The sequence below is a fragment of the Folsomia candida genome, unplaced genomic scaffold (genome assembly GCF_002217175.1).
Source record: "Folsomia candida strain VU population unplaced genomic scaffold, ASM221717v1 Fcan01_Sc001, whole genome shotgun sequence".
NCBI lineage: Eukaryota > Metazoa > Arthropoda > Collembola > Entomobryomorpha > Isotomidae > Folsomia > Folsomia candida.
Window position 1 is genome coordinate 6,280,373 of NW_019091193.1, and position 20,067 is coordinate 6,300,439.

Here is a 20,067-nt window from a genome sequence, read left to right on the forward strand (position 1 = left end):
ATTCGAAATTCGAAATATGTATGTAAGTACAGAGGACCCAAACGTGCTATAATTGATCAGGTAGAAAATGAAATCTTTCAGATGCAATATGTACATATTTACTTACTATTTATGTACTAGAAGCCTAGCAAAAATTATGTATTCCTCAAGTAAATTTATTCTTCAATGGATTTAATTGTACGCGAGTGTCAGTACGTATTTGCATACATAAATGAAACATAGATAGATGGATCAAACCAACGTTTTTACAATTACGACGTGGACAAATCGCTTATTATTATATGATTTTAATTTTTAAACCGAATAAGTAGATGCCGCACAGATGGTGTGAATTTTGCTAACAATTACTTATTTTTTGTAAACGAAAATCTATTACGCGAATTTATATGTGTATGTATGTTGTACATCTGCATGCACTTCAGGATTCCTGACATGATAATAAATCTCCACATAAATGCGTAGGAATAATAATCCATCCACGAGTTAGGTATATCGATGGTTGGATAATCATCAAAATTATGCAGTTATTCAGATTAATCTTAACACTGGCTACGAACTAATGCTTACAAATTTTCCTCAATCTAGAAGCCGAGGGTTCCGAAATATATTCTTGAAATGAAGTGCTATTTCATATTTGCGACCTCTTTAATGGTGTCTCTCTTGTTTACGCTCCTAATTTATAAGCGTCCCGTAAGTTTATCTATTGCTACGTAATCTCTTGATTTAGTTCGAATTTTCACTGTATACTAAACTTTGAATTAGCAACAGCACGAACCTGCTAACAATACTACAGTCTCCGAGCCAGATAACGTTACTGAAGCCGACAACACGGATCATCATCAGTGGTGGAGTCCGGATCCTGATCCTGTCGACACATCAACACCTTCACAAATGACGCCTCTGGATGACTCTCTCATCCTCTTGGAAACTTGGGAAGGTATGAGTGACGAAGAATTGGAGTTTCTCCAACAAAATCTCGAAAACCTTATGTCACACAATTTTGACCATTTCATCCATCGCAATAATAAGAATAAAGACAGTTCGAAAGATTTAGAAAATTAAATTTTATAATTGGAATATTAAATGCTTGTACATATCTACATATTGAATTCCTGGAAGAGTTGGAGTAAAAATGTTGAGCGAATTAAGTGAATCGTATTGTAAGCGCATACGGATGTAAGTATAAGTATCTGCTGTAATCGTTTATTATTTTAGTCATTGTAGTCATAATAAATATAGTACAAATTTTTATGATGTAAACTATTCCACGCAGCAATAATTCAAAGTTCAAGAAGATTTGAACTTTGCATCGAAGACGAATTGTTATTAAACTCATTTGCCGAGTTTAATAACAATTCTAATAATTTGTAAGCATGTAGCTAAAATATCTAACGCAAACAAGTCAGTGTATTAGGTATGTATGTCATATGTACATGCATACAAAATGCGATTTGTATATCGCATTCTTGGCGCACGTGTTGCTATCCAATTAAAAACATTCATTTGCCTACGCAAATAATCAGTTACATATAAATACCTAAAAATATTAAATGACTAATCTAATTTAAATAAATAAAAACTATTCGTCTCTATTTCTGACATAAATAAGCATGTTTCAAAACTACACGAAAATATTTGTTTCCCAAATTATAATTTTCCTACTTCAATTTAATCTAAGTATACCAGAACGAGTTCATGAGCATTGTGAGGATTCACTCCTTACATTGTCAGACGTTCCACACGGTAAAATTTCAACAGTTTTAATTTTGTTTTACCAAATATGATATTCATAAATTAAATTTGCTTCTACGAAATTCTAAAGGTGAAAGTGTTCTTTCGATAAACAGATTAGATGACGACGACCAAGTAGCCAATACATGTACAATGTATTCCATTAATAGTACTGCCCCATACGCATTTGGAAATTATGGGGGTAAACAGCAAGCTTTTCTTAAGATTAGTAACCTTCCGAAATACGTATTGCCACGGATTGGCACCATTGAGAATTTTTAATCCGTGCATCAACAGAAATGGATATTTGTCCATGCGGACATGCCGCCGTGGCGTACAACTTGCAAATAGACGAATACCACGGTTCCGGTCCTGGTCAGGACGACATGTTCATTTCCGGGATAAAATTTCTCTGCACAGATGACACGACCCAAGTTAGCAGCGCTACCTCAAACCAGATCCCATGGAACTCAAAGGGATGGACTAGCTGCCCGGATGAAACCTACCCAATCGGTTGCCAACAAATTTATACAAATTCGGTATAAATGTGATGTTCTGATGTGTTAATTTTGTCCGTCTGTTTTCCAGGTATTCAAGTCTTTTATGAGGAAATCCTCTCAAATAATGCGGAAGATCTTGGATCGACGGCAGGAGTACGACTCATCTGCAGTGATGGACGGCATGAGAATAATTATGCCAGTTTTATGACAGGACGCTGGCCACTGATCAAGCTAGCGGCGCAAGTGTGCCGATCAGGATATGCTCTGGTAGGGCTGAGGACGCAGGTTGACGATTTTAGCAGAGGTGAAAAAATGGGATATAATTATTTGATACTTAATTAATCGTATTTATGATAATTTAACCTATTTATCATAATCATAAGTATGTTTGGACAATAGATAAGACTGGCTTAAACAATGTCATCATTTATTGTGAACGGGAAGCGTCAAGAAGATGCACTTGAGGAAAGACCAGTCGTTGTAGTACATATGCTGTATCTATTTGGCTTCATTATCTATTTTGGATGAAATATAAATTTTCATGATTTGCTACATATTTTGTAAGTACGGAAGTACTCAAAGAAAAGGAGTGCGTGCGTATAATGAAATAAACTACTTAACCCGAAAAATTAAAATAAGCCATGCAAGTGTAAATTACGTCTGAAAAATTAATGCTCACAACTACAAATGTACATATGCGAACATGGAGAAAATTCCTAGGATTAGTAGATTCTTGGGTAATAGTTGCAAGATGAGCGACATTCAATAGATCGTAGCTACCCATCAATAATTGTTTTTTTTGTGAAACAATAATTGTCATATTTATGATTCTTGTTTCATCGGAAATGTACAATTTCGTTTTCACCCAGAATTCGTTGCAATTCAATTTCTTCTACTGAAGAAATTGTATGTAAAGAAGCGACATTTTATGTTCAGCATGGGACATTTATTTATTTGTATTTACTTATGTGTATATGCCATATGTAAGTATGTATGTACGTCAAATGAAGAATACTTCACGAACATACACACATTACATCGTCACGTCGTCAGAGAAAGTTTGACACATTTAAAAATAGTAAGTATTGTCATTTCTCAGATTATTGGAATTTAGAAATTGGTCAGGAAACGAAACCCAAATAATACGCTTTACTTCTAACTTAAGTACATAATCACCTACGTAAGGTTAATTGGATGTTTGGAACCTTACCTTTTATATAATGGATCATGCATAATTAGGTTTTTAAAACTTAACTACGTTTAACTTTACATAAAAGTTATCTCAAAAATAACTCTTCAAAGTAGTGATATGGAATTACACCAATTTCGTCTATTGGTTGATGCAAACTTTCTCTTTAAAGTAATTTTCACCCTTTCGTAATGGTTACGTCTCGAAGAATGCTTTTACACATGGGATGAACACAAAACATATATTTACTTGGAACCTTTCACCTTAAAACACATATTTAAGGTGAAAGGTTCTATATCTGCTATTTACTGAAAAGAAGTGATGCTCTGACATTATGAGAACAGGTATTTCATGTCGAAAGAAGGTAAAATTCGTAGAGAAACCTCACCTGCTTAACTTTCGCCCACTTTCTTCCCTTCCGAATCTCTGGAGTCTCACAGATCAGTGAAAGTCGTGGACCAGTAAAGGCGAGCGTTCGAAGGGGTGCAAAATCCCGTTTAAGTCAAAATTGAGATATTTTTTGCTGCAAAGATGGAATCATTTTTTCAAAAGTTTATGGTCCTGGTTTGTGCAACGTCAGTGGTGATTAATTGCGCAATTATCATAATTGTGATTTTGACCAAAAAACCAAGGTAAGAAAGTAATTTGTTGATTGTGAAAAGTCGGGGTAATGCAAGATTTCAGGTATTTCGTGTATTGAATCTCATCTACAGAAACACAATTAAAATTATGCTTCATACATTTAATTATTAAGCACTAGTTGTGCATTTTTTCACAATTGCTGAAAAACTTATTATTGACCAGTGACCATATTTCTGTATATTTTCAAACATAGATATGTGTACGCCTTTCGAGCGTTTAATAAATTATGTTTCTTAACAATGTATGAAATTGGCATTCAATTACAGCCATGTAATCACCTCAATGTAATCCGTTCATTACAAATTTTCAGCTCGGTCAACATATTAATTGCGAACTGGTCCTTCATCACCTGCTTTGCATCTGGATTTGTTCTCTTCAATTTCGGACATGGAGAAAGGTTTCTCTCCAATTGTTCGGCTTGGCTGTGCCCATCGCTCCACTTTCTGCGAAGTAAACTAATCACTTTCCCCATTTCTTACCCCACACCCCACTTGACATGATTGCGTTGCGTAAAAAAGTGTCAAGTTGACCAAAGAATTCAAGCAAATGAAAATTCTTGACTTTTTCTAGACTGGATCATCAACATGTATCCACTTCAAGTCCTGTCCATCGTGCATGAGACGTGCAGCCTGCTGGGACCCCGATTCAACAACGGTCATATCATGTTACGAAAGATTCTCACCTGTTGGCTAATCTCCGGGGTGGGAGCGATCCATTCTCTGTTTGATACGGTTTTCTCCAACGGTGATGGACCTGAGGTGGACAAATGTGTCAAGGTGAGTTGTGCAAGATGCTTGACATTTGTATTTACCTGGGTGAAATTGAACCGGATTTCTAGCTTTATTGCAAAATTCTTTATGTCAAGGTACCTCTTTTTGGCAACGTCATTCTCGGAATATCGGTGGAGTCTGTGAGAGCAGTAATCTTCCATGTTGGATTCCTATTTTGTCTGATGGAGTGTAACTAGAAATAAAAACTTCGCTGGTTGAGGGTTTAGACGCAGTACATATATTTTTTGTGTTACAGTGATCTACAGAAATTGGCAAAAGTTGATGTTTCTGAAGAGAGTAAGACAAGTATTTTCTTTATTGCTTGGCCAATTGCGATATTAAATGTCGCAATGTTGGTACAATGAAATCATGCAACTTTTACGGTATTTAGGTCACTGGGAATTGGACACTGTCTGACAGATTGAAACGGATTCGATTCATGTTCATTTACGCGATTCTGATGGCAATGTTTTGGGTACCTTTTGGATTCGTGATGTCGGGGTATCAAGTGGCAGAAATGAGTCCAGAGCTGCAAGAAATAAAGGAACAAGTTGACAGTAACGCGACCTTTTGCAAAGTTTGGGTCACGATCTTCTCCGTTTATATTGCATACGCACCAGGCGTGGTGTTCTGGATTGGAGACAAGCGAACGGATCAGAGACATTGCAAACCATTTTGCACATTAAGATCGCAACCTTCTGTGGAATCTGCAACACCTGCAATTGTAGATTTTAGAATGAATGATGGTGGAATACGCATGCAAAATTTGGTTAATCTGAACTCTGATGAAATTGAGATGCACTAGAGTTTCTTGGAATTTCAACTGCGAAAGCTTAAAACAGGGTAGTGCTAGAAATTAATGCCAATTTTGTTCAGATAGCAAATACTAATCCTAATTATCTTGATAAATGGATTAAGAATATCAGATTGCATGGTAAAAACAGCTTATTTTAGCATGTTAGTGCTTAACGCTGCTCTTTGCAACAGGAAAAAATCAGCTAAAAATCCAATCCTTAAATTGCACGAAAAATTTATGTACCTGCTATGATTGTGGCTTGGCTTTTGATGTAATGCAGGGTTGCATATGTGTGTATATTATAAATATACTTACATTATACTTATGTTAGATAATTCCATAGAGATGTATGTTAGATAATTACGCCTCATTTTACGGAGTATGAAAAATGCAGTATGAAAAAGTAGGGAATAAGGATTATCAAAGTCAGATTTAAAAAATAATATAATTGTAACGCAACAAATACATATGTAGCAAAAGCACATTTGAAAGCTGACCTATTTGGGTAGTAAGTACAATGTACGGCGTCACTGGGGACCTGTTAACATATGTATGTACATATCTATGTACTAGAATTCATAATCTCAATTAATAAATGCATACATATTAATACGCAAAGTTTTGAAATGTGTCTAAATAATGACCTTTGTCACGATTGTTAGATTTATGTAGTTAGCTTTAGCATCAACGTTGCAACTTTTTGGAATGCCAATGTTAAGCGTAGGACTAATGTCGTCAATCCGGCTTCTTGTTTGAGTGAAAAGTATTTAACAATTACATACTCTAAAGTGGGTCTGGTACAAGGAGAAGTGTTTCCCATATGTATAAATTAGCATTCTAGATTTCGTCCTCAGGGGTAAATTTGCCCACTGTCGGGTCAATACGGCCTAATTGTTGTTTGATCCAATGTTTTTTTTATTATTCGACCCTGCTGAACCTACTTTTAAATATATATCAATTCTCTGAAACGGAATTAAGTCGATGCTATTTAACATTTTAGAGACGAATTTTACGATTTCTAACTGGAATTACTACGGAATCGTTTTGTGCTACGGAACCTTCGGAACCGATTGATGCTACATACATATGCAAACGCCCATCATCGTAAGATTGACACTTTTTAATAATCGCGATTTCAAGTTCATTTCTCCTTCTTTGATTTAACTTTGTTCTTTACCAAAATGGATAGGATGCTTTGGATTAAATGGCATGATTAAATAGCATGATTTTAATTCCAGCGAAAAATTTAGTCTGTTAGTTCACACTAGCTTTAGCTACATATTATAAATATGCATTAAATCAAGATTATTGTGCGGAATAAAATATCATACTAAAAAACAAATTATTTCTCAATTGAAATTATTTATTTCATAAGCTTGGAACATATTTAGAGCTCGACAAGCAAGTCATTGAAATGGTCAACGAAATAATTATCCGTAGTACGAACCCCCGTAAGATCCATAATACGCGCCTCCACCATAGCAGGAACCTCCGGCCATGGAGTATCCACCACCACCACCCCCACCGTATGAGTAGGTGTTGTACCCAGTCTGGTAGCAGTAGCTGGAGTATCCCGTGTTGTAGTTGTAGTACGTGGTTTGTGGATAACCGTAGTACGAGTAACCCGAGCAGTAAGAGTAACCACATCCACCTATGCAGACAAATTGATAACTGCACGCTCATCAAAAATTGAGATGGTAAGCACTAATCACCTCCATAATAGCCGTAAGTCCTAGCGGTCGCGGCAGGCTTGACGTCAGTCTCCACGGGAAGTGCGGAAGCCCCGAATGCAGTTGACCCTCCTGAAATTTGATGGTTTAATAAGTGGAAGATTTGTGCTCATCGGTGAATTTACCTGGATTGTAGTAGACGAGTGGGTTAGTGTCGGCTTGGAAAAGTCTCAAGTCGCAGTTGGAGCAGTAATACTGGGCAGGAGTTTGGTTGGGGTACTGGACGCAGCTGTGCGTATTTCCGTTAAATTGAAGGTACTTGACCTCAGAATTTGCCTTCGTGTATTTGACGTTCGTACCTGTTAATGAGTAAAAAATGGCGAATGTGACATATTAGGTTTTGGTAGGTTTTCCATACCTGGTGCAAACGTCACTTGTACACTCGAACCGAAGGTCACATTTGTATCAGCAACGACTCTGGATGGTCCTTCCTTTACGTAGAATTCCGTCTCGAAGGGAAAGTTGACGACAGTGCCGTATGGGAAGATAACCGTAGCACCGCCGACGTACTTGACCAAAGTATTGGCGTTGTAGATAAGCCCAGTTTGTGGTGGGTAGGCTGCAGTCACTCCAGCATTGTAGGTGAAAGCGGAAGCCCGAGCTTGTGGCTTGACGGGCTTGACTGGTTTTATCCCCTGGTAATTTTTTTATGGATAAAGAAAGACATTTCAGAAATATGAATTTGTTTTATGTTTTGGAGTTGAATTACATAAATTAATTTTTTACCTCGCAAGAGGCTGCAACAATAGCCAACGATACCAAAAGGATCACCTTCATGATTATGAAGTTCTATCAGTTTGGAGGAAGAGTAGTTGTCGATGATAAATTCAGATTTTCGTATTTATACCCCCTTCCTAAATAATTAGATATCTATACTCTTCTGGCTGGAAGTTTTGCTTAATTGTAATGGAAATCAAGGCCCCGAAGACCTATGTTTCGTGTTCTGAATGGATTATTTATCATGCAAAGTAGAGATTTTAGTTGTAAATCGGTACAAACTTGTAAAACGGACGTCATGCATGTTTACTATCAAGTTCTTGGAAAGATAATTAATCCGCAGGTGTTTATAAATTAGAGAAATTATGTCAGTATTACACACTTTCAAAGATCACTGCAACGAATGATAGCTTTTGATATTCAAATTTCACAGTTCGTAACTACTCATCAACGGAAAACATGATGAGTGCATGCTAGTTACATCAGTAATTTATTGTTTGACTATTCCAAATTTTTATGTAACAAGAATCTCTGCTCGAACTAGCAATTCCCAATTGCAATATTTACAAGGTTGTAAAAGGTTATGACCTTTTCGCATCTGGGAGATTATGCAGCAACAACTGAAAGTCAAAAATATTCACTTTACAGATTTTGAAAATCCCAGATGAATTTACATACATATGTAGGAAAGAAAAGAGTTGTATAATACATATGTAATCATTGTCGGTTGTTTCCCATGGTCATGGTCACCAATTCACTGTTTTTAAATAAGTAGATAAATACGAGAATGTACATATGCATCTACATATGTGTGTATGTCCTTTATTCAATGTGCATAGTGATTTTTTTTTACATATTTCTTGTATAATCAGTACAATGCCTACATAAGTACATATGTATCAGCCCCATGGAACGTCACAAGTGACGGTCACGGTCATGTGACGGTTATCATAAGGCGTCATCAACGATATGATGACCGATGGCGAAGTTAATTAAGTAGTTCAAACTGAAAGAATTACATAATTCCTTCAAGGAGAACCTTAGTGAATCTCTAGCTAAAGCAAGAATATCACATGTGCAACATATATATTTGTGTACATATATACATACATATAAATATGTATATAGCTTTTGATGTGGTGACGAGCATTTTTGATGGATATTCAATTTTGTTTAATAATTATTCAAGGTAGTTAATACATAAATATACAAATAGACAAATGACAAATACGTGTCGTTAAGAATCAATTCGCTATAAATATTTTTGTTAGCCAAAACAATTTATTCTGTTTATGAATCCACAATTAACACGATCTGCTCTTGTTAAAATTGGTATACAGAAATCCGTCCTGAATAGGTTTGACCATCAACATAGCTAAAATATAAAGTAAATTATTTATAATATGATGATACTACAATATTTTAACGTACATATGTACATAAATATGTATGCACACATAAGTATCTATTTAGTGGACTCACTCTGTTTCCAATCGACATCAATTCGTGTCCCATTCTTCAGATAAAATCCACCACTGCTGGACCCAACCAATGTTCCAATTGTCGTATTATCTTTTCCAAAACGAAAATATCCATCGCCGAAACCCCAGCCTTGCTTACTTGGATCTATGTCGCGATCGCATTTAAACTTGAGTTCGGATTTTAATTGCCGTGCCGTCCCCATACTTTCCGTGACTGGTGTCTGAAAGGAAAACGATCATTTTCAAGCTTCCAGTCAATGCATGCATAGCATTTCCCTCGCTTTGTTTAGGCATGAAGTTTCATCATCATTGAAAGCCAGATACGAACACGAGCATATAAATCAAAATCAAAAATGTTACATTTTTGATTTTGATTTTTGATTTTTAGTTATTACATTTTAAATGCAATAACTAAACTTTTAGCTAAATTCAAAATCAACTCGAAGCTTTGGAGAATGTACGTAAATTAAAATGATCGTAGTATCACAGTATTGCCTTAAAATGACACCTTAATAATTAGTTTATGTAGTTATATCTTACATAATCAACAATCTTACCGTTTCATTGTGACAATGCTCATAGTCAAAATATATCACGCCAATAAAGTCTTTCGTCGTCATTGATTTTTTTCCCGACGCGCAGGTGCATTTCGTTTCGTTGCAGTTATAGAATTTTATTAAATTAGCATGACTGATTATGGGGAACTTTTTCTTCCCTTTGGACTCATACCGCTGATAATCTCGGATGGTAAAGTGTGTCCCGTTGTCCGAAAATGCGTAGGCATAGTGACAGTCCTTGTTCTTAATGCAGTTGGCATTAGTGTCGCCAGAGAGCTTCAGTCCGAAGCAGTTGGAGGATTCTTTGTCGCAATTTTCGAGAAAACCCTGGCAAGAAATGAAAAGAAGTTTTGAAATATGTTAAATCACAAGTTTACTTATTTGTGTTTCACACATGGTTATACTTTTACCTTAAACATTGTGGTTGGCGTTTCGCCATTAATGAGATATATCTGTAGACATATTGAAAGGAAACAAATTGCAGAAAACCAAAAATATTTTTTCATGTTTTGATATGAACAAAAATTAATGCTAAGTACTTATTTGTCGGGACTGGAATTTGCAAATGTAATTTTTAGGCACTTCCGGAATCTCGTGTCGAGTGGTATATCATTGTAATCAGTGTTATATTTAATATGCTTTGTATATTGCACATAATGTCATGCAACACGTAATAGATTTATTCCACCTTCAATGCATAAATAGATAAGTATTAATTCTATTAGAGCTATTCGTCTACTCAAGAATGACAATAGTCGTACATACATATTTACCTTTAGTAAATTTGCATGAAGCATAAAAACTATTTCGCATTGATTCATATTTATTGTAGTTTAATTTTAGATACATACATACTTAATGTGTCTGAAATCTTCACACGAACAACCCATACAGTCATTTAATTACCCGTATACTTGTGCATGCTTTTATACATGGATAAATCGTTCTACACAAAAATGTGCATGTTTTCTAGATTTATTTACATTCATCACTACATTCTCAGTACTTTATCACAAATTACACTTACTCAGAACGTAATCAACAACGTGATCATATACTCAAAAAAATTTCTAATAATCGACACCAGCCACGCCTTATTGGCAACTCCGGAAGGGCCACTATCTATCCCAGCAGGCTTTAGAGATCTTGCAACACGACGCCCATACCGTGAAAAGCATTTGCTCCTCATTATCACTAGAAAAACGGTCGCCTTTTCAAAAACTTTACTCGCCTGGGGCAACAACGTTACGAAAAGCGTCGAACTAATACCAGCCGTTATGGGGAATAAGAGATACAGCGTGGTAGGAATGACCCCATGAAGTCTGATCGTGCCATAATATGACACAATTGTTATGCCAATTCCAAACAGCACAAATACCGGTGTGACTAAACGGCAGTAATTTATATTGTAGAATTGGTTCCAAATGTGAACCTCTTTGTAGACCTTCATAACCTTCACGGGAGGTGTGGAACTAATTTTTGCAATTCTCGTTATTCGATCGATGCACTGGTTCGTCGCTTCCACAACGAGTTCGGAAATGATCAAGTTTGCACAAAGAGATTTTGTGAGTGCAATTCCCACGAGGAGGAGGACCATACCTCGAAATATTAGCAACAGCATGAAACCAATTGTGCTGCGAACTGCATTTGGCAGAAGGACATTGATAGGGTCCAGATTTAAAAATATTCCTATTGGAATTAATACTGGTGGTATCAGGTGACAAAATTGAGTTACATATTTCAATCCTAATTCGACTGGTTTGTTCGACTTGTGTGCAAAGGTTAATCGGCAGAGTGCTAAATAATTTAAAAGATATTAATTGTTAATACACATATATTATTAGTGATTTGTTATCATTTATAATGATAAGTAGTTTATTACCTGAGATGCTAAATTGCAACTGCATGATTGCATTTACAATATCGCATACGAGTTCAGGTTTGAAAGAAATGTAAATATTGATTGGAATCAGACTTGGGGCTAAAATTGCAAAATAAAAGATGATACATGTTCTTAAATTTAAAATGTTTCCCATATCAGTTTTTGTTGGACTCAAGAGTTTTTCTGCAAGGAGGAGAAAGCAAAAGAAGGTATGACCAATGAGCATCACGGTGTTGAATTTCATGAGAAACCGTTTGCAATTTGACATGTTGAGAATATGCAGCTTTTTAAAGGAGGTGGAGAAACTAAAGGGAAGAATTGATATTTTTCTATAAACTGTAACAAATATAGTCAGCGTGTCCCATAATCCTGGAGAAAGTAGATCCGAATTATATGTCGGAGACCAATTTGAATAAAAAGAAGATTCCATGATCAATTTTGTTTTTCGACTTTAAATTTGATTTTTAAAAGACGTTGAATCTTCAGTTATGATGGGAAAGAAATAGAACGAAAGACCAAATTCTGTCTTGTCAACAACCAAATTATTTCATATCAAAAATCGTATGACGCAACCGTACATACATATTGCATATGCGTATATTGTTAATTTCAACCTATTTAGATCCCGAATTCAAATGTATACCGCAATGAACATATAATTACTAAAGTCTCATGATGGATTACTAAAATTATGTTTAATATGCATCCTGTCCAGACTATCAGATTTTAAATATTATTTACAACTTTTGGAAAATAAAATAATTGCAACACGGTAAATCATAAACTTCAAAAAATAAGAATTTATAAATGAGTTGAAATCTGCTTGGTTACAAGTTAATTATGGCTGTGATGAAATGTTTTTTGATGCTTTGAGAGATAGTTTCTTTGATTATACACGTTTTAGTCTCCATTAAAAAAGTCAATGTCAGTGATACGTTTGGTTGATGGAAATTGTTATTTGGTTTAAATATAACTGCAGACATAGATCTGAGATATATACTACATTACATATATTATTTGTATATCATTTACGGAGTACAGAGGGAGGATCCCGACCTACATATGAGTGCACGACTGAAAATACATTAATATCTACATGTGAGTACAGATGTATGTGCATTCGATTCATGTAATTTGGTACTTGGGCCCTTATTTAATCAATGCAACTTAAGGGCCCGGGGGAAGATTTACTTTTCGAAAATTGATTTTATGTTAGCAACAATAATTGCTAGGAATCTAGGATTATTTATTACTCTATAAAGATTAATTGACACCGTTTCTATGGTACACTCACGTCCAAAAGCTTTTGTTTGATCACTTTTCCCTCAAGTTTTTGAAAAAGTTGTTTTCTTTTGTTCCATGGATACTCAAAATGCAATTCATGCCATCAATTTTGCAATTCTAAGCCAATTTGTGCTCACTTTATGACCAAATATCTCCACTGCGCAAGAGGGCACATTGTCAAAAAAAAAGTTAGTAAAACCTAAAGATATGATTAACAAATTCAACATAATTTGAAAAATGTGCCTTCTTGCGCATTGCTGAATTTTATGGTCAAAGTTGACATGATTTCTAAGCAACTTCCCCTGGGCCCTTAAAATGTCTGATATATTAGACCATTACATATTCAGTAAGTTAGATTATATAATAATTTTTATGCATGTGATCAATAGTTTCATGCAATTAAACGCATTTGCATACATACATATATGTATATATGTACATATGTATATACATTTGTAAATACAACGAATAATAAATTTGTAAATACGTACATGCATAGTATCACATAACTTTTGTCAGGTGACAGATGCAACTTTATACTGAGCTTTATACTCTATACCAAACTTTACATCCAATAAATTGCCAACAAGGTTGCACCGGTATGCTAATTAACTAAGGAGGGGAGCTTGCGAGGTTGATAATAACAGATCTCGATGCCCTTTGGATATGTGATAGGGTCTCATGAGTGTACTAAAACCCTGAAGTGGTTTGACTCCATGGCCACATTTGCGCCCGCCACACCCACTCAAAAATGCCCAAAAAACGCTTTCACTCCAGTTTTCACTCACTCAAATCCACGCCAGAAATCCAATTTTACTCGGATTTTGAAATTTCTTTCACCATTACGCTCCCAGATAGTTGCTTTCTTCAATTCCATATCAAACTCAATTTTGCTGATGATTATTTCGCAGGCGTAATTTGAGTTGTTGATTACTACAACAATCCTCATTCAGAATTTCAAATTTAAAAAATACTAAAAATTTCGAAAAAATTGGGTTTGATATTGGATTGAAGAAAGCAACTATCTGGGAGTGTAATGATGAAAGAAATTTCAAAATCCGAGTAAAATTGGATTTTTGACGTGGATTTGAGTGAGTGAAAACTGGAGTGAAAGCGTTTTTTGGGCATTTTTGAGTGGGTGTGGCGGGCGCAATTGTGGCCATGGAGTCAAACCACTTCAGGGTTTTAGTACACTCATGAGACCCTATCACATATCCAAAGGGCATCGAGATCTGTTATTATCAACCTCGCAAGCTCCCCTCCTAAGTACCTTAACCTACCGCAACACCAATAAATTTTTAAGTATATTTATGATTTTAGTTACTACCTGAAACGCACGTCATCTACGAGCTATTAGCGTAATCTAAGGCATGACAAAATTTTTGGCCCTATTGGAATATTTAAGTCTGCAATTTGAAAAAGTCGTCCTCAAATTAATTATTGAATTGTTTAAATTGGATAAATTTTTATACTACAATAATGCACATACTTATAAACTTTATATGTGCATTATGGTATACTTCAGTATGTGAAAACCTTTGATACTGGGCCCCGTTGTACTTGTGGAGATGATTTACATAATTCTTTAAAGTGAAAAATATTCATGGATGATAAAAATTAATGAAATGGTCATGGGATTAGTATGCAAATCAAGCACCTGTATTAAATGCAAATATTTGGTTACCTGGCAATTACACTGGTAGAAATGCAGTGCATTTCTACCAGTGTTCGAAATTAAACAATCAACCTACACATGCTTTTGATGTGTCACGTTTCTATAATATATTTTTTAGTGTGAAGTGTATCTGTAGTATTCAATTTACAATACTTTTCAGCTCAAAAATGCATTTATTCCTTCTTCATCTGAGGATGAGAATTGAGAACACCGACGAGAGCATAATTAGATAATTACATACATAAGTCGATCTCTGGTACCTTAAAACGAATAAAATAATGCATCCCCTCATTGTCAACTACATATGTACGTACGTTTCATGCAAGATGTTACAGTGCTATGGTTACAAGTCTTGGATTTCCATCTCCAACAAAAATTTCCTACATATAGTGCATAATCTACATATTAGATTTATAATGTCAAAGATTTTCCCTTGTTAGCTACAAAATACCCAAGCCTTATAGATCACTCTCGAATTAGTACCCTTGATTTCATCTCAATTAAAACGTTATATTACAGTTGGCAGTATATAATTTGTACATGTACATATTTGCATACGAATTTCCCCCATATTTTTTTGAAATAAAAAGCACTCGAAATAAAACCTTTAAGCAAGATCATTTTCGGTGTTGGCAACACAAAGAAAATGGATCCGTCCAACACAATCTTGCATTTTCTGAACACAATTCCAATTCCGACGATACTGGTTAGAAACTTGAAAAACATAATTTTTAGAATTACAACAGTTTTAGCCTTGTTCAATCATGGCTTTGATTCTGTGATGGATCCCAACCCATTATTTCGCTCGTCTGAGAATTATGACTTCATTATTGGTTTGTTTTAAACACAAATTTTCTGTCCTTTAGAAACCGATTGTTGTATTAATACGTATTTTTTAAAGTGGGCGGAGGTTCGGCGGGAGCAGTCGTGGCAAATCGACTATCAGCAAATCCAAATTTCAAAGGTTGTCCGTAACAAATACAAAATTATTGTGTGGTATTTGTGATTAGTAAATATAATTATGCGCTTATCAGTCCTGCTACTTGAAGCTGGTGGCAATCCCACCGTCTTAAATTCAATCCCAGCCATGGCGACGTACAACTTACATCATCCTGACACCGACTGGATAACACCTTCGGATCCGCTAACCACTTCTTGTCTTGCGTGCAAAGATAACGTGAGAAAATTGAGATTTGGTAATGTCAGAAAAAATTAAATTTTGAATGAATATTTTAGTTGATTACAATCGTGAGAGGGAAAATTCTGGGCGGCTCGAGCAGCTTGAACGGTATGATTTACATGAGAGGGAATCCGAATGACTTTGATAACTGGGCGAATCTTACCGGGGATGCGTCCTGGTCATATGAAAATGTCCTGCCCTATTTCAAAAAGTCGGAAGATTATACTGGAAATTATCCTGATCGTATGTAATCCTGAATTTGTGATGCGATGTAAAGCTTTGCAATTCAGTCAACTATACAAGTTTCCTTTTCCCCAGGGGGCCGTTCATAAATTATGTCATGCAAAAATAGGCAATTTCTAGACTCGTCCTCCCCCCTTCTAACATGTGTCACACAGGCACAAAATCATAGGAGCCTTGGACACCCCTCTCGCGTGACATAATTTATGGACTGCCCCTAGTGGATTGTCTCATTACATAGTTTATTCGCAAATCAAAATTGTTAATTGCGTAGCGAGGTATCATGGAACCGGAGGACCTTTATCGGTGACTGCTAAACCTGATGATCCCCTCACCAGGGATTGGATGTCTGCCGCGAGAGAGATGGAATTCAACAATTCGGATGCAAATGCGTACCAGACATCGAGTGAGTTTGAATAATTAATCAATATGCATATATATTAATCAATATCAATATATTAATCAACTTGCACAATTAAAATTTAGTATAATAAATTAATTTGTTAAGCAAGCATTTTTCCCTGTCGACCACACCACGAAGGACGGGCGGAGATGGAGCACGTATAAAGCTTTCATTCAACCGGTTCTGGATCGGAATAATTTTAAAGTAATTCGTTATGCGCATGTCACACAGGTAACATCATGTCGATAAATTAACATTATATGACAGGTAGAGCAAATTAATGGATATGTTTGGAAATCAGGTAAATTTTGATTCGACTAAACGTGCCGTGGGAGTCTCGTACATCAAAAATGGGCGCACATTCAGTGCGACAGCTTCAAAGGAAGTAATCCTTTCGGCAGGTGCGATAGGAAGTCCACATATTCTAATGTTGTCCGGAATCGGGCATTCTGACCATTTGAAGTCATTTGGGGTATGCAAAATTGCCTAAAACTTAAACTCAAACTTACAGAAGACAAATTTTTGAAATTTCGGATTAAAATTCAAAATTTCGGATTTGGAACCAAGGTTTCGAATAATAAAAGCAAATTAATCATGACCCACTCCGATAGATCCCAACCATATCAAAACTCGCTGTTGGAGATAATCTACAAGATCACGTCTTATCACTGGCTGGACCTTTCATTTTGAACGACACTGTGTCCTATATTTCCGACAGAGATTTGAGTATGGGAGCTGTAAAGCTGTACCTTCGGAATCATACAGGTAAACTGGTAAAAGTACATAAATCCTTAGGCTACATACAACAGTAGGAGAAACAACAGGAATATGTTGCATATTACAGGGCCCCTTTCGTCTAGTCCCATAGCGGCACTTGGACTGTTTAGTACGGCGAAACCGCCAGAACCGAATTGGCCGAACTTGCTTACAATATTTTATCCGGTCGGGATCCACAAGTCATTCGGGGAAGACTTTGATTTTCTTCTTGGTTTTAAGGAGGGAACCATGAATTCATATGTAAATGGATTTATTGGAAGAGATGCAAATATTGCCGTATTTAATTTTGGACTTCCAAAAAGTAGAGGAACAGTTCGTCTCCGTTCAGCAAATCCGCTGGATAAACCGGTCGTTGATTTGAACTATTACAGTCATCCAGACGACATGAAGGAGATGATTAGGGGTAAAATAGATTTTCATACAAATGTACATGACCATGCATAATAAGTGAATCGTAGTGATAGATATACATACTTTCTAATTTGTCAGGGTTGAAACTATTAATTAAACTTTTCGAAGAAACTGAAGCATTTGCGAAATACAATGCGACGTTAATACCAAATCATTTCCCTGGATGCGAAAGCCACATTTTGAGAACTGATGAGTATTACGAGTGTTTCTTAAGACATTTAACCGGTAAGGTTTGCAATAAGTACATCAAAGAATATTTTATTTGAATCGAACCTGGTGTAAATTCATAAGCGACGACAGAGCATCAGAGCTGCAGTGTAAAAATGGGAAGTGCTGATGATCCGAATGCTGTATTAGATTCACGATTGAGGTTCATTAAGTAATTTAAGTTTTAGAAGTATAATTGACCAACCACTTATCGCAGTTTTGAAATTGCAGGGTGCGTGGAGTGAAGGGACTGCGAGTTGCGGACGCGTCCATAATGCCGAGAATAACAAATGCTAACCTGAACGCACCAGTTATCATGATTGGAGAGAAAGCTGCGAGTATGATATTGGAAGATTGGGAGAAAAGTACATAATTTTAAGGATTTTTAGGTTTTCATGACTTTAATCCCCAACTATTAAACAAATATTTCACATCATGTAGATTATTATTTGCAGCTAAAATATCTTAATTGTATGGCTACAGACAAGAATATAGATACTATTTTTAGATATGTACATATACACATATGTATGTACATGTAAGTGGTACATATCTATGTGACAAGAAATTAAGTGGCAATAAATGCCACAAACCAAGACACATTGGCCTAATGCCTTCCATTTGACCAACGTTATTCATTTCATATATTACTGAAGTTTGTCATACATAGACTTGACAGAATTGCCAAATGTTGATCGGAATCAGACTTGGGCGTAAACTTACAAATAAAAGATAATACATGTTCAGCTAAGAACTACAGAATACGATGTTGTCGACATCCGTTTTTTATCGGACTTCACAGTTTTCCTGTAGAAACCAAAAGAACATGTGACTAATGAATGAGGAAGAAGGTGTTGAATTTCATGAGAACCGGTTTACAATTTGACATGTAGAGAAGAAGCAGTTTTTTAAAGGAGATGGAGAAACTAAATAAGTGACAGAATCGACACTTGTTTTTATAGATATAGCCAAAGTGTCCCATATTCCAGGAAAAAGTAGCTACCTTTAAATTAAGATGTTCTATCGTCAAGCATGATGTGCATGACTAATTGGCTGGAGAAGAAGAGACTCGTCTGGAAGAGGAAAATTAAGCTATGTACGACGGTATAAATATATACCAGTCAAGAAATCGAAACAATTCACTGAGGGGTTTAATCAATGTTTGAAATGTGATACGGCTACGAGGAATAATTCAACACCCTTCTGATATCATCCGATCGGATAAAATTCCAAGGTGTAGTGCTCATCAATGTGGCAAAGCCCTGTTTATTACTAATGAGTGTAATAATAATAAACACGGTGGTTTAATAACATAAATTCCGACTTGCGACAACCAAGTATTTCATATTAAAAAGTCTATGAGCCCTTATACCCGACGTAAAATGTCTGATCTACTAATAAATATGCAAGGATTAGACCATTACATATGCAAGAAGTTCGATTATACAGTAATTTATATTCGTGTGATCAGTGACAGCTGATCCCTGTTTTTATGAAATTAAACCCATGTGCATAAATGTATGTGCATGATAGATTTGTAAATATAAACCCACATACAAAGTATCATATTTGTGTGAGGTGACAGGTGCAAGTTTATAGTACACGCAATAAATTGCTAACAATGTTGCACCGGTATGTTAATCATCTATCTTAACCTTCCCCAACACTAATAAATATTTATATGTGTTTTTATTTGCTACCTCAAACGCACGTCACCTGAGAGCTATTAATCTAATCTAAGGCATGACAAAATTTTTGGCCCCATTGGAACATTGAATTATATTTATACATATTATCTAATTTATTCAATTATTTAACAAATTTACGACAAATTCATGTACTGTGAAATACTAATATGTCAGGCATAACGAGCTTTGTAAAGAAGCAAGCTTGAT

At 35.7% G+C, this 20,067-nt stretch overlaps 5 protein-coding genes across 7 annotated transcripts; 3 read left to right on the forward strand and 2 right to left on the reverse strand.

Moving 5' to 3' along the window:
* Positions 1-512: 512 nt before the first annotated feature.
* On the forward strand, positions 513-2,849 carry LOC110842110. Of its 2 annotated transcripts, none has more exons than XM_035846869.1 (5): positions 513-690; positions 769-1,933; positions 2,029-2,244; positions 2,320-2,535; positions 2,631-2,849. In XM_035846869.1, the coding sequence occupies exons 2-5, from the start codon at positions 1,885-1,887 to the stop codon at positions 2,693-2,695; spliced, it is 546 nt and encodes a 181-aa protein (XP_035702762.1). In that variant the 5' UTR covers positions 513-690; positions 769-1,884; the 3' UTR covers positions 2,696-2,849. The 2 variants fall into 2 exon arrangements, with proteins under 2 accessions (XP_035702762.1, XP_021943515.2); XM_022087823.2 differs by having other exon boundaries at positions 515-690; positions 763-1,933.
* A 1,796-nt stretch (positions 2,850-4,645) lies between these two features.
* Positions 4,646-6,945, forward strand: LOC118433916. Its single transcript, XM_035846407.1, has 4 exons — positions 4,646-4,838; positions 4,928-5,021; positions 5,089-5,129; positions 5,224-6,945. Exons 1-4 carry the CDS (start codon positions 4,647-4,649, stop codon positions 5,635-5,637), a joined length of 741 nt encoding a protein of 246 aa, XP_035702300.1. The 5' UTR covers position 4,646; the 3' UTR covers positions 5,638-6,945.
* A 25-nt stretch (positions 6,946-6,970) lies between these two features.
* LOC110863348 lies at positions 6,971-8,238 on the reverse strand. The gene is made up of 5 exons (XM_022112629.2): positions 8,085-8,238; positions 7,717-7,993; positions 7,484-7,657; positions 7,341-7,430; positions 6,971-7,279 (listed from the first exon to the last, which is right to left on the reverse strand). The coding sequence occupies exons 1-5, from the start codon at positions 8,133-8,135 to the stop codon at positions 7,059-7,061; spliced, it is 813 nt and encodes a 270-aa protein (XP_021968321.1). The 5' UTR covers positions 8,136-8,238; the 3' UTR covers positions 6,971-7,058.
* A 1,085-nt stretch (positions 8,239-9,323) lies between these two features.
* LOC110842320 lies at positions 9,324-11,876 on the reverse strand. The gene is made up of 4 exons (XM_022088033.2): positions 10,524-11,876; positions 10,114-10,440; positions 9,558-9,777; positions 9,324-9,450 (listed from the first exon to the last, which is right to left on the reverse strand). Exons 1-4 carry the CDS (start codon positions 10,617-10,619, stop codon positions 9,380-9,382), a joined length of 714 nt encoding a protein of 237 aa, XP_021943725.2. The 5' UTR covers positions 10,620-11,876; the 3' UTR covers positions 9,324-9,379.
* Positions 11,877-15,065: 3,189 nt separating this feature from the next.
* On the forward strand, positions 15,066-18,898 carry LOC110861828 (glucose dehydrogenase [FAD, quinone]). 2 transcript variants are annotated; one of them, XM_035846547.1, is made up of 12 exons: positions 15,066-15,787; positions 15,856-15,918; positions 15,989-16,131; positions 16,191-16,377; positions 16,649-16,780; positions 16,887-17,008; positions 17,079-17,249; positions 17,389-17,542; positions 17,622-17,957; positions 18,044-18,190; positions 18,266-18,335; positions 18,404-18,898. In XM_035846547.1, the coding sequence occupies exons 1-12, from the start codon at positions 15,601-15,603 to the stop codon at positions 18,543-18,545; spliced, it is 1,854 nt and encodes a 617-aa protein (XP_035702440.1). In that variant the 5' UTR covers positions 15,066-15,600; the 3' UTR covers positions 18,546-18,898. The 2 variants fall into 2 exon arrangements, with proteins under 2 accessions (XP_035702440.1, XP_021966685.1); XM_022110993.2 differs by having other exon boundaries at positions 15,068-15,787; positions 18,257-18,335.
* Positions 18,899-20,067: the final 1,169 nt, after the last annotated feature.

What these genes read in the sequence shown, in the direction of transcription:
- LOC118433916 (XM_035846407.1), top strand. Translation starts at nt 4,647, where the DNA reads ATGTATCCACTTCAAGTCCTGTCCATCGTGCATGAGACGTGCAGCCTG. An exon ending in CCTATTTTGTCTGATGGAGT is followed by an intron (nt 5,022 to 5,088) that starts GTAACTAGAAAT and finishes TTTGTGTTACAG; the next exon opens with TGATCTACAGAAATTGGCAA. An exon ending in AGTTGATGTTTCTGAAGAGA is followed by an intron (nt 5,130 to 5,223) that starts GTAAGACAAGTA and finishes TACGGTATTTAG; the next exon opens with GTCACTGGGAATTGGACACT.
- LOC110842110 (XM_035846869.1), top strand. Translation starts at nt 1,885, where the DNA reads ATGTATTCCATTAATAGTACTGCCCCATACGCATTTGGAAATTATGGG. An exon ending in GGATGAAACCTACCCAATCG is followed by an intron (nt 2,245 to 2,319) that starts GTTGCCAACAAA and finishes TCTGTTTTCCAG; the next exon opens with GTATTCAAGTCTTTTATGAG. An exon ending in GGTTGACGATTTTAGCAGAG is followed by an intron (nt 2,536 to 2,630) that starts GTGAAAAAATGG and finishes TTTGGACAATAG; the next exon opens with ATAAGACTGGCTTAAACAAT.
- LOC110842320 (XM_022088033.2), bottom strand. Translation starts at nt 10,619, where the DNA reads ATGAAAAAATATTTTTGGTTTTCTGCAATTTGTTTCCTTTCAATATGT. An exon ending in CGCCAACCACAATGTTTAAG is followed by an intron (nt 10,441 to 10,523) that starts GTAAAAGTATAA and finishes ATTTCTTGCCAG; the next exon opens with GGTTTTCTCGAAAATTGCGA. An exon ending in TGATGTCGATTGGAAACAGA is followed by an intron (nt 9,451 to 9,557) that starts GTGAGTCCACTA and finishes TTTATATTTTAG; the next exon opens with CTATGTTGATGGTCAAACCT.
- LOC110863348 (XM_022112629.2), bottom strand. Translation starts at nt 8,135, where the DNA reads ATGAAGGTGATCCTTTTGGTATCGTTGGCTATTGTTGCAGCCTCTTGC. An exon ending in TTGTTGCAGCCTCTTGCGAG is followed by an intron (nt 7,994 to 8,084) that starts GTAAAAAATTAA and finishes AAAAATTACCAG; the next exon opens with GGGATAAAACCAGTCAAGCC. An exon ending in ACAAGTGACGTTTGCACCAG is followed by an intron (nt 7,658 to 7,716) that starts GTATGGAAAACC and finishes ACTCATTAACAG; the next exon opens with GTACGAACGTCAAATACACG.
- LOC110861828 (XM_022110993.2), top strand. Translation starts at nt 15,601, where the DNA reads ATGGATCCGTCCAACACAATCTTGCATTTTCTGAACACAATTCCAATT. An exon ending in AAATGCGTACCAGACATCGA is followed by an intron (nt 16,781 to 16,886) that starts GTGAGTTTGAAT and finishes TTGTTAAGCAAG; the next exon opens with CATTTTTCCCTGTCGACCAC. An exon ending in CATGAAGGAGATGATTAGGG is followed by an intron (nt 17,958 to 18,043) that starts GTAAAATAGATT and finishes CTAATTTGTCAG; the next exon opens with GGTTGAAACTATTAATTAAA.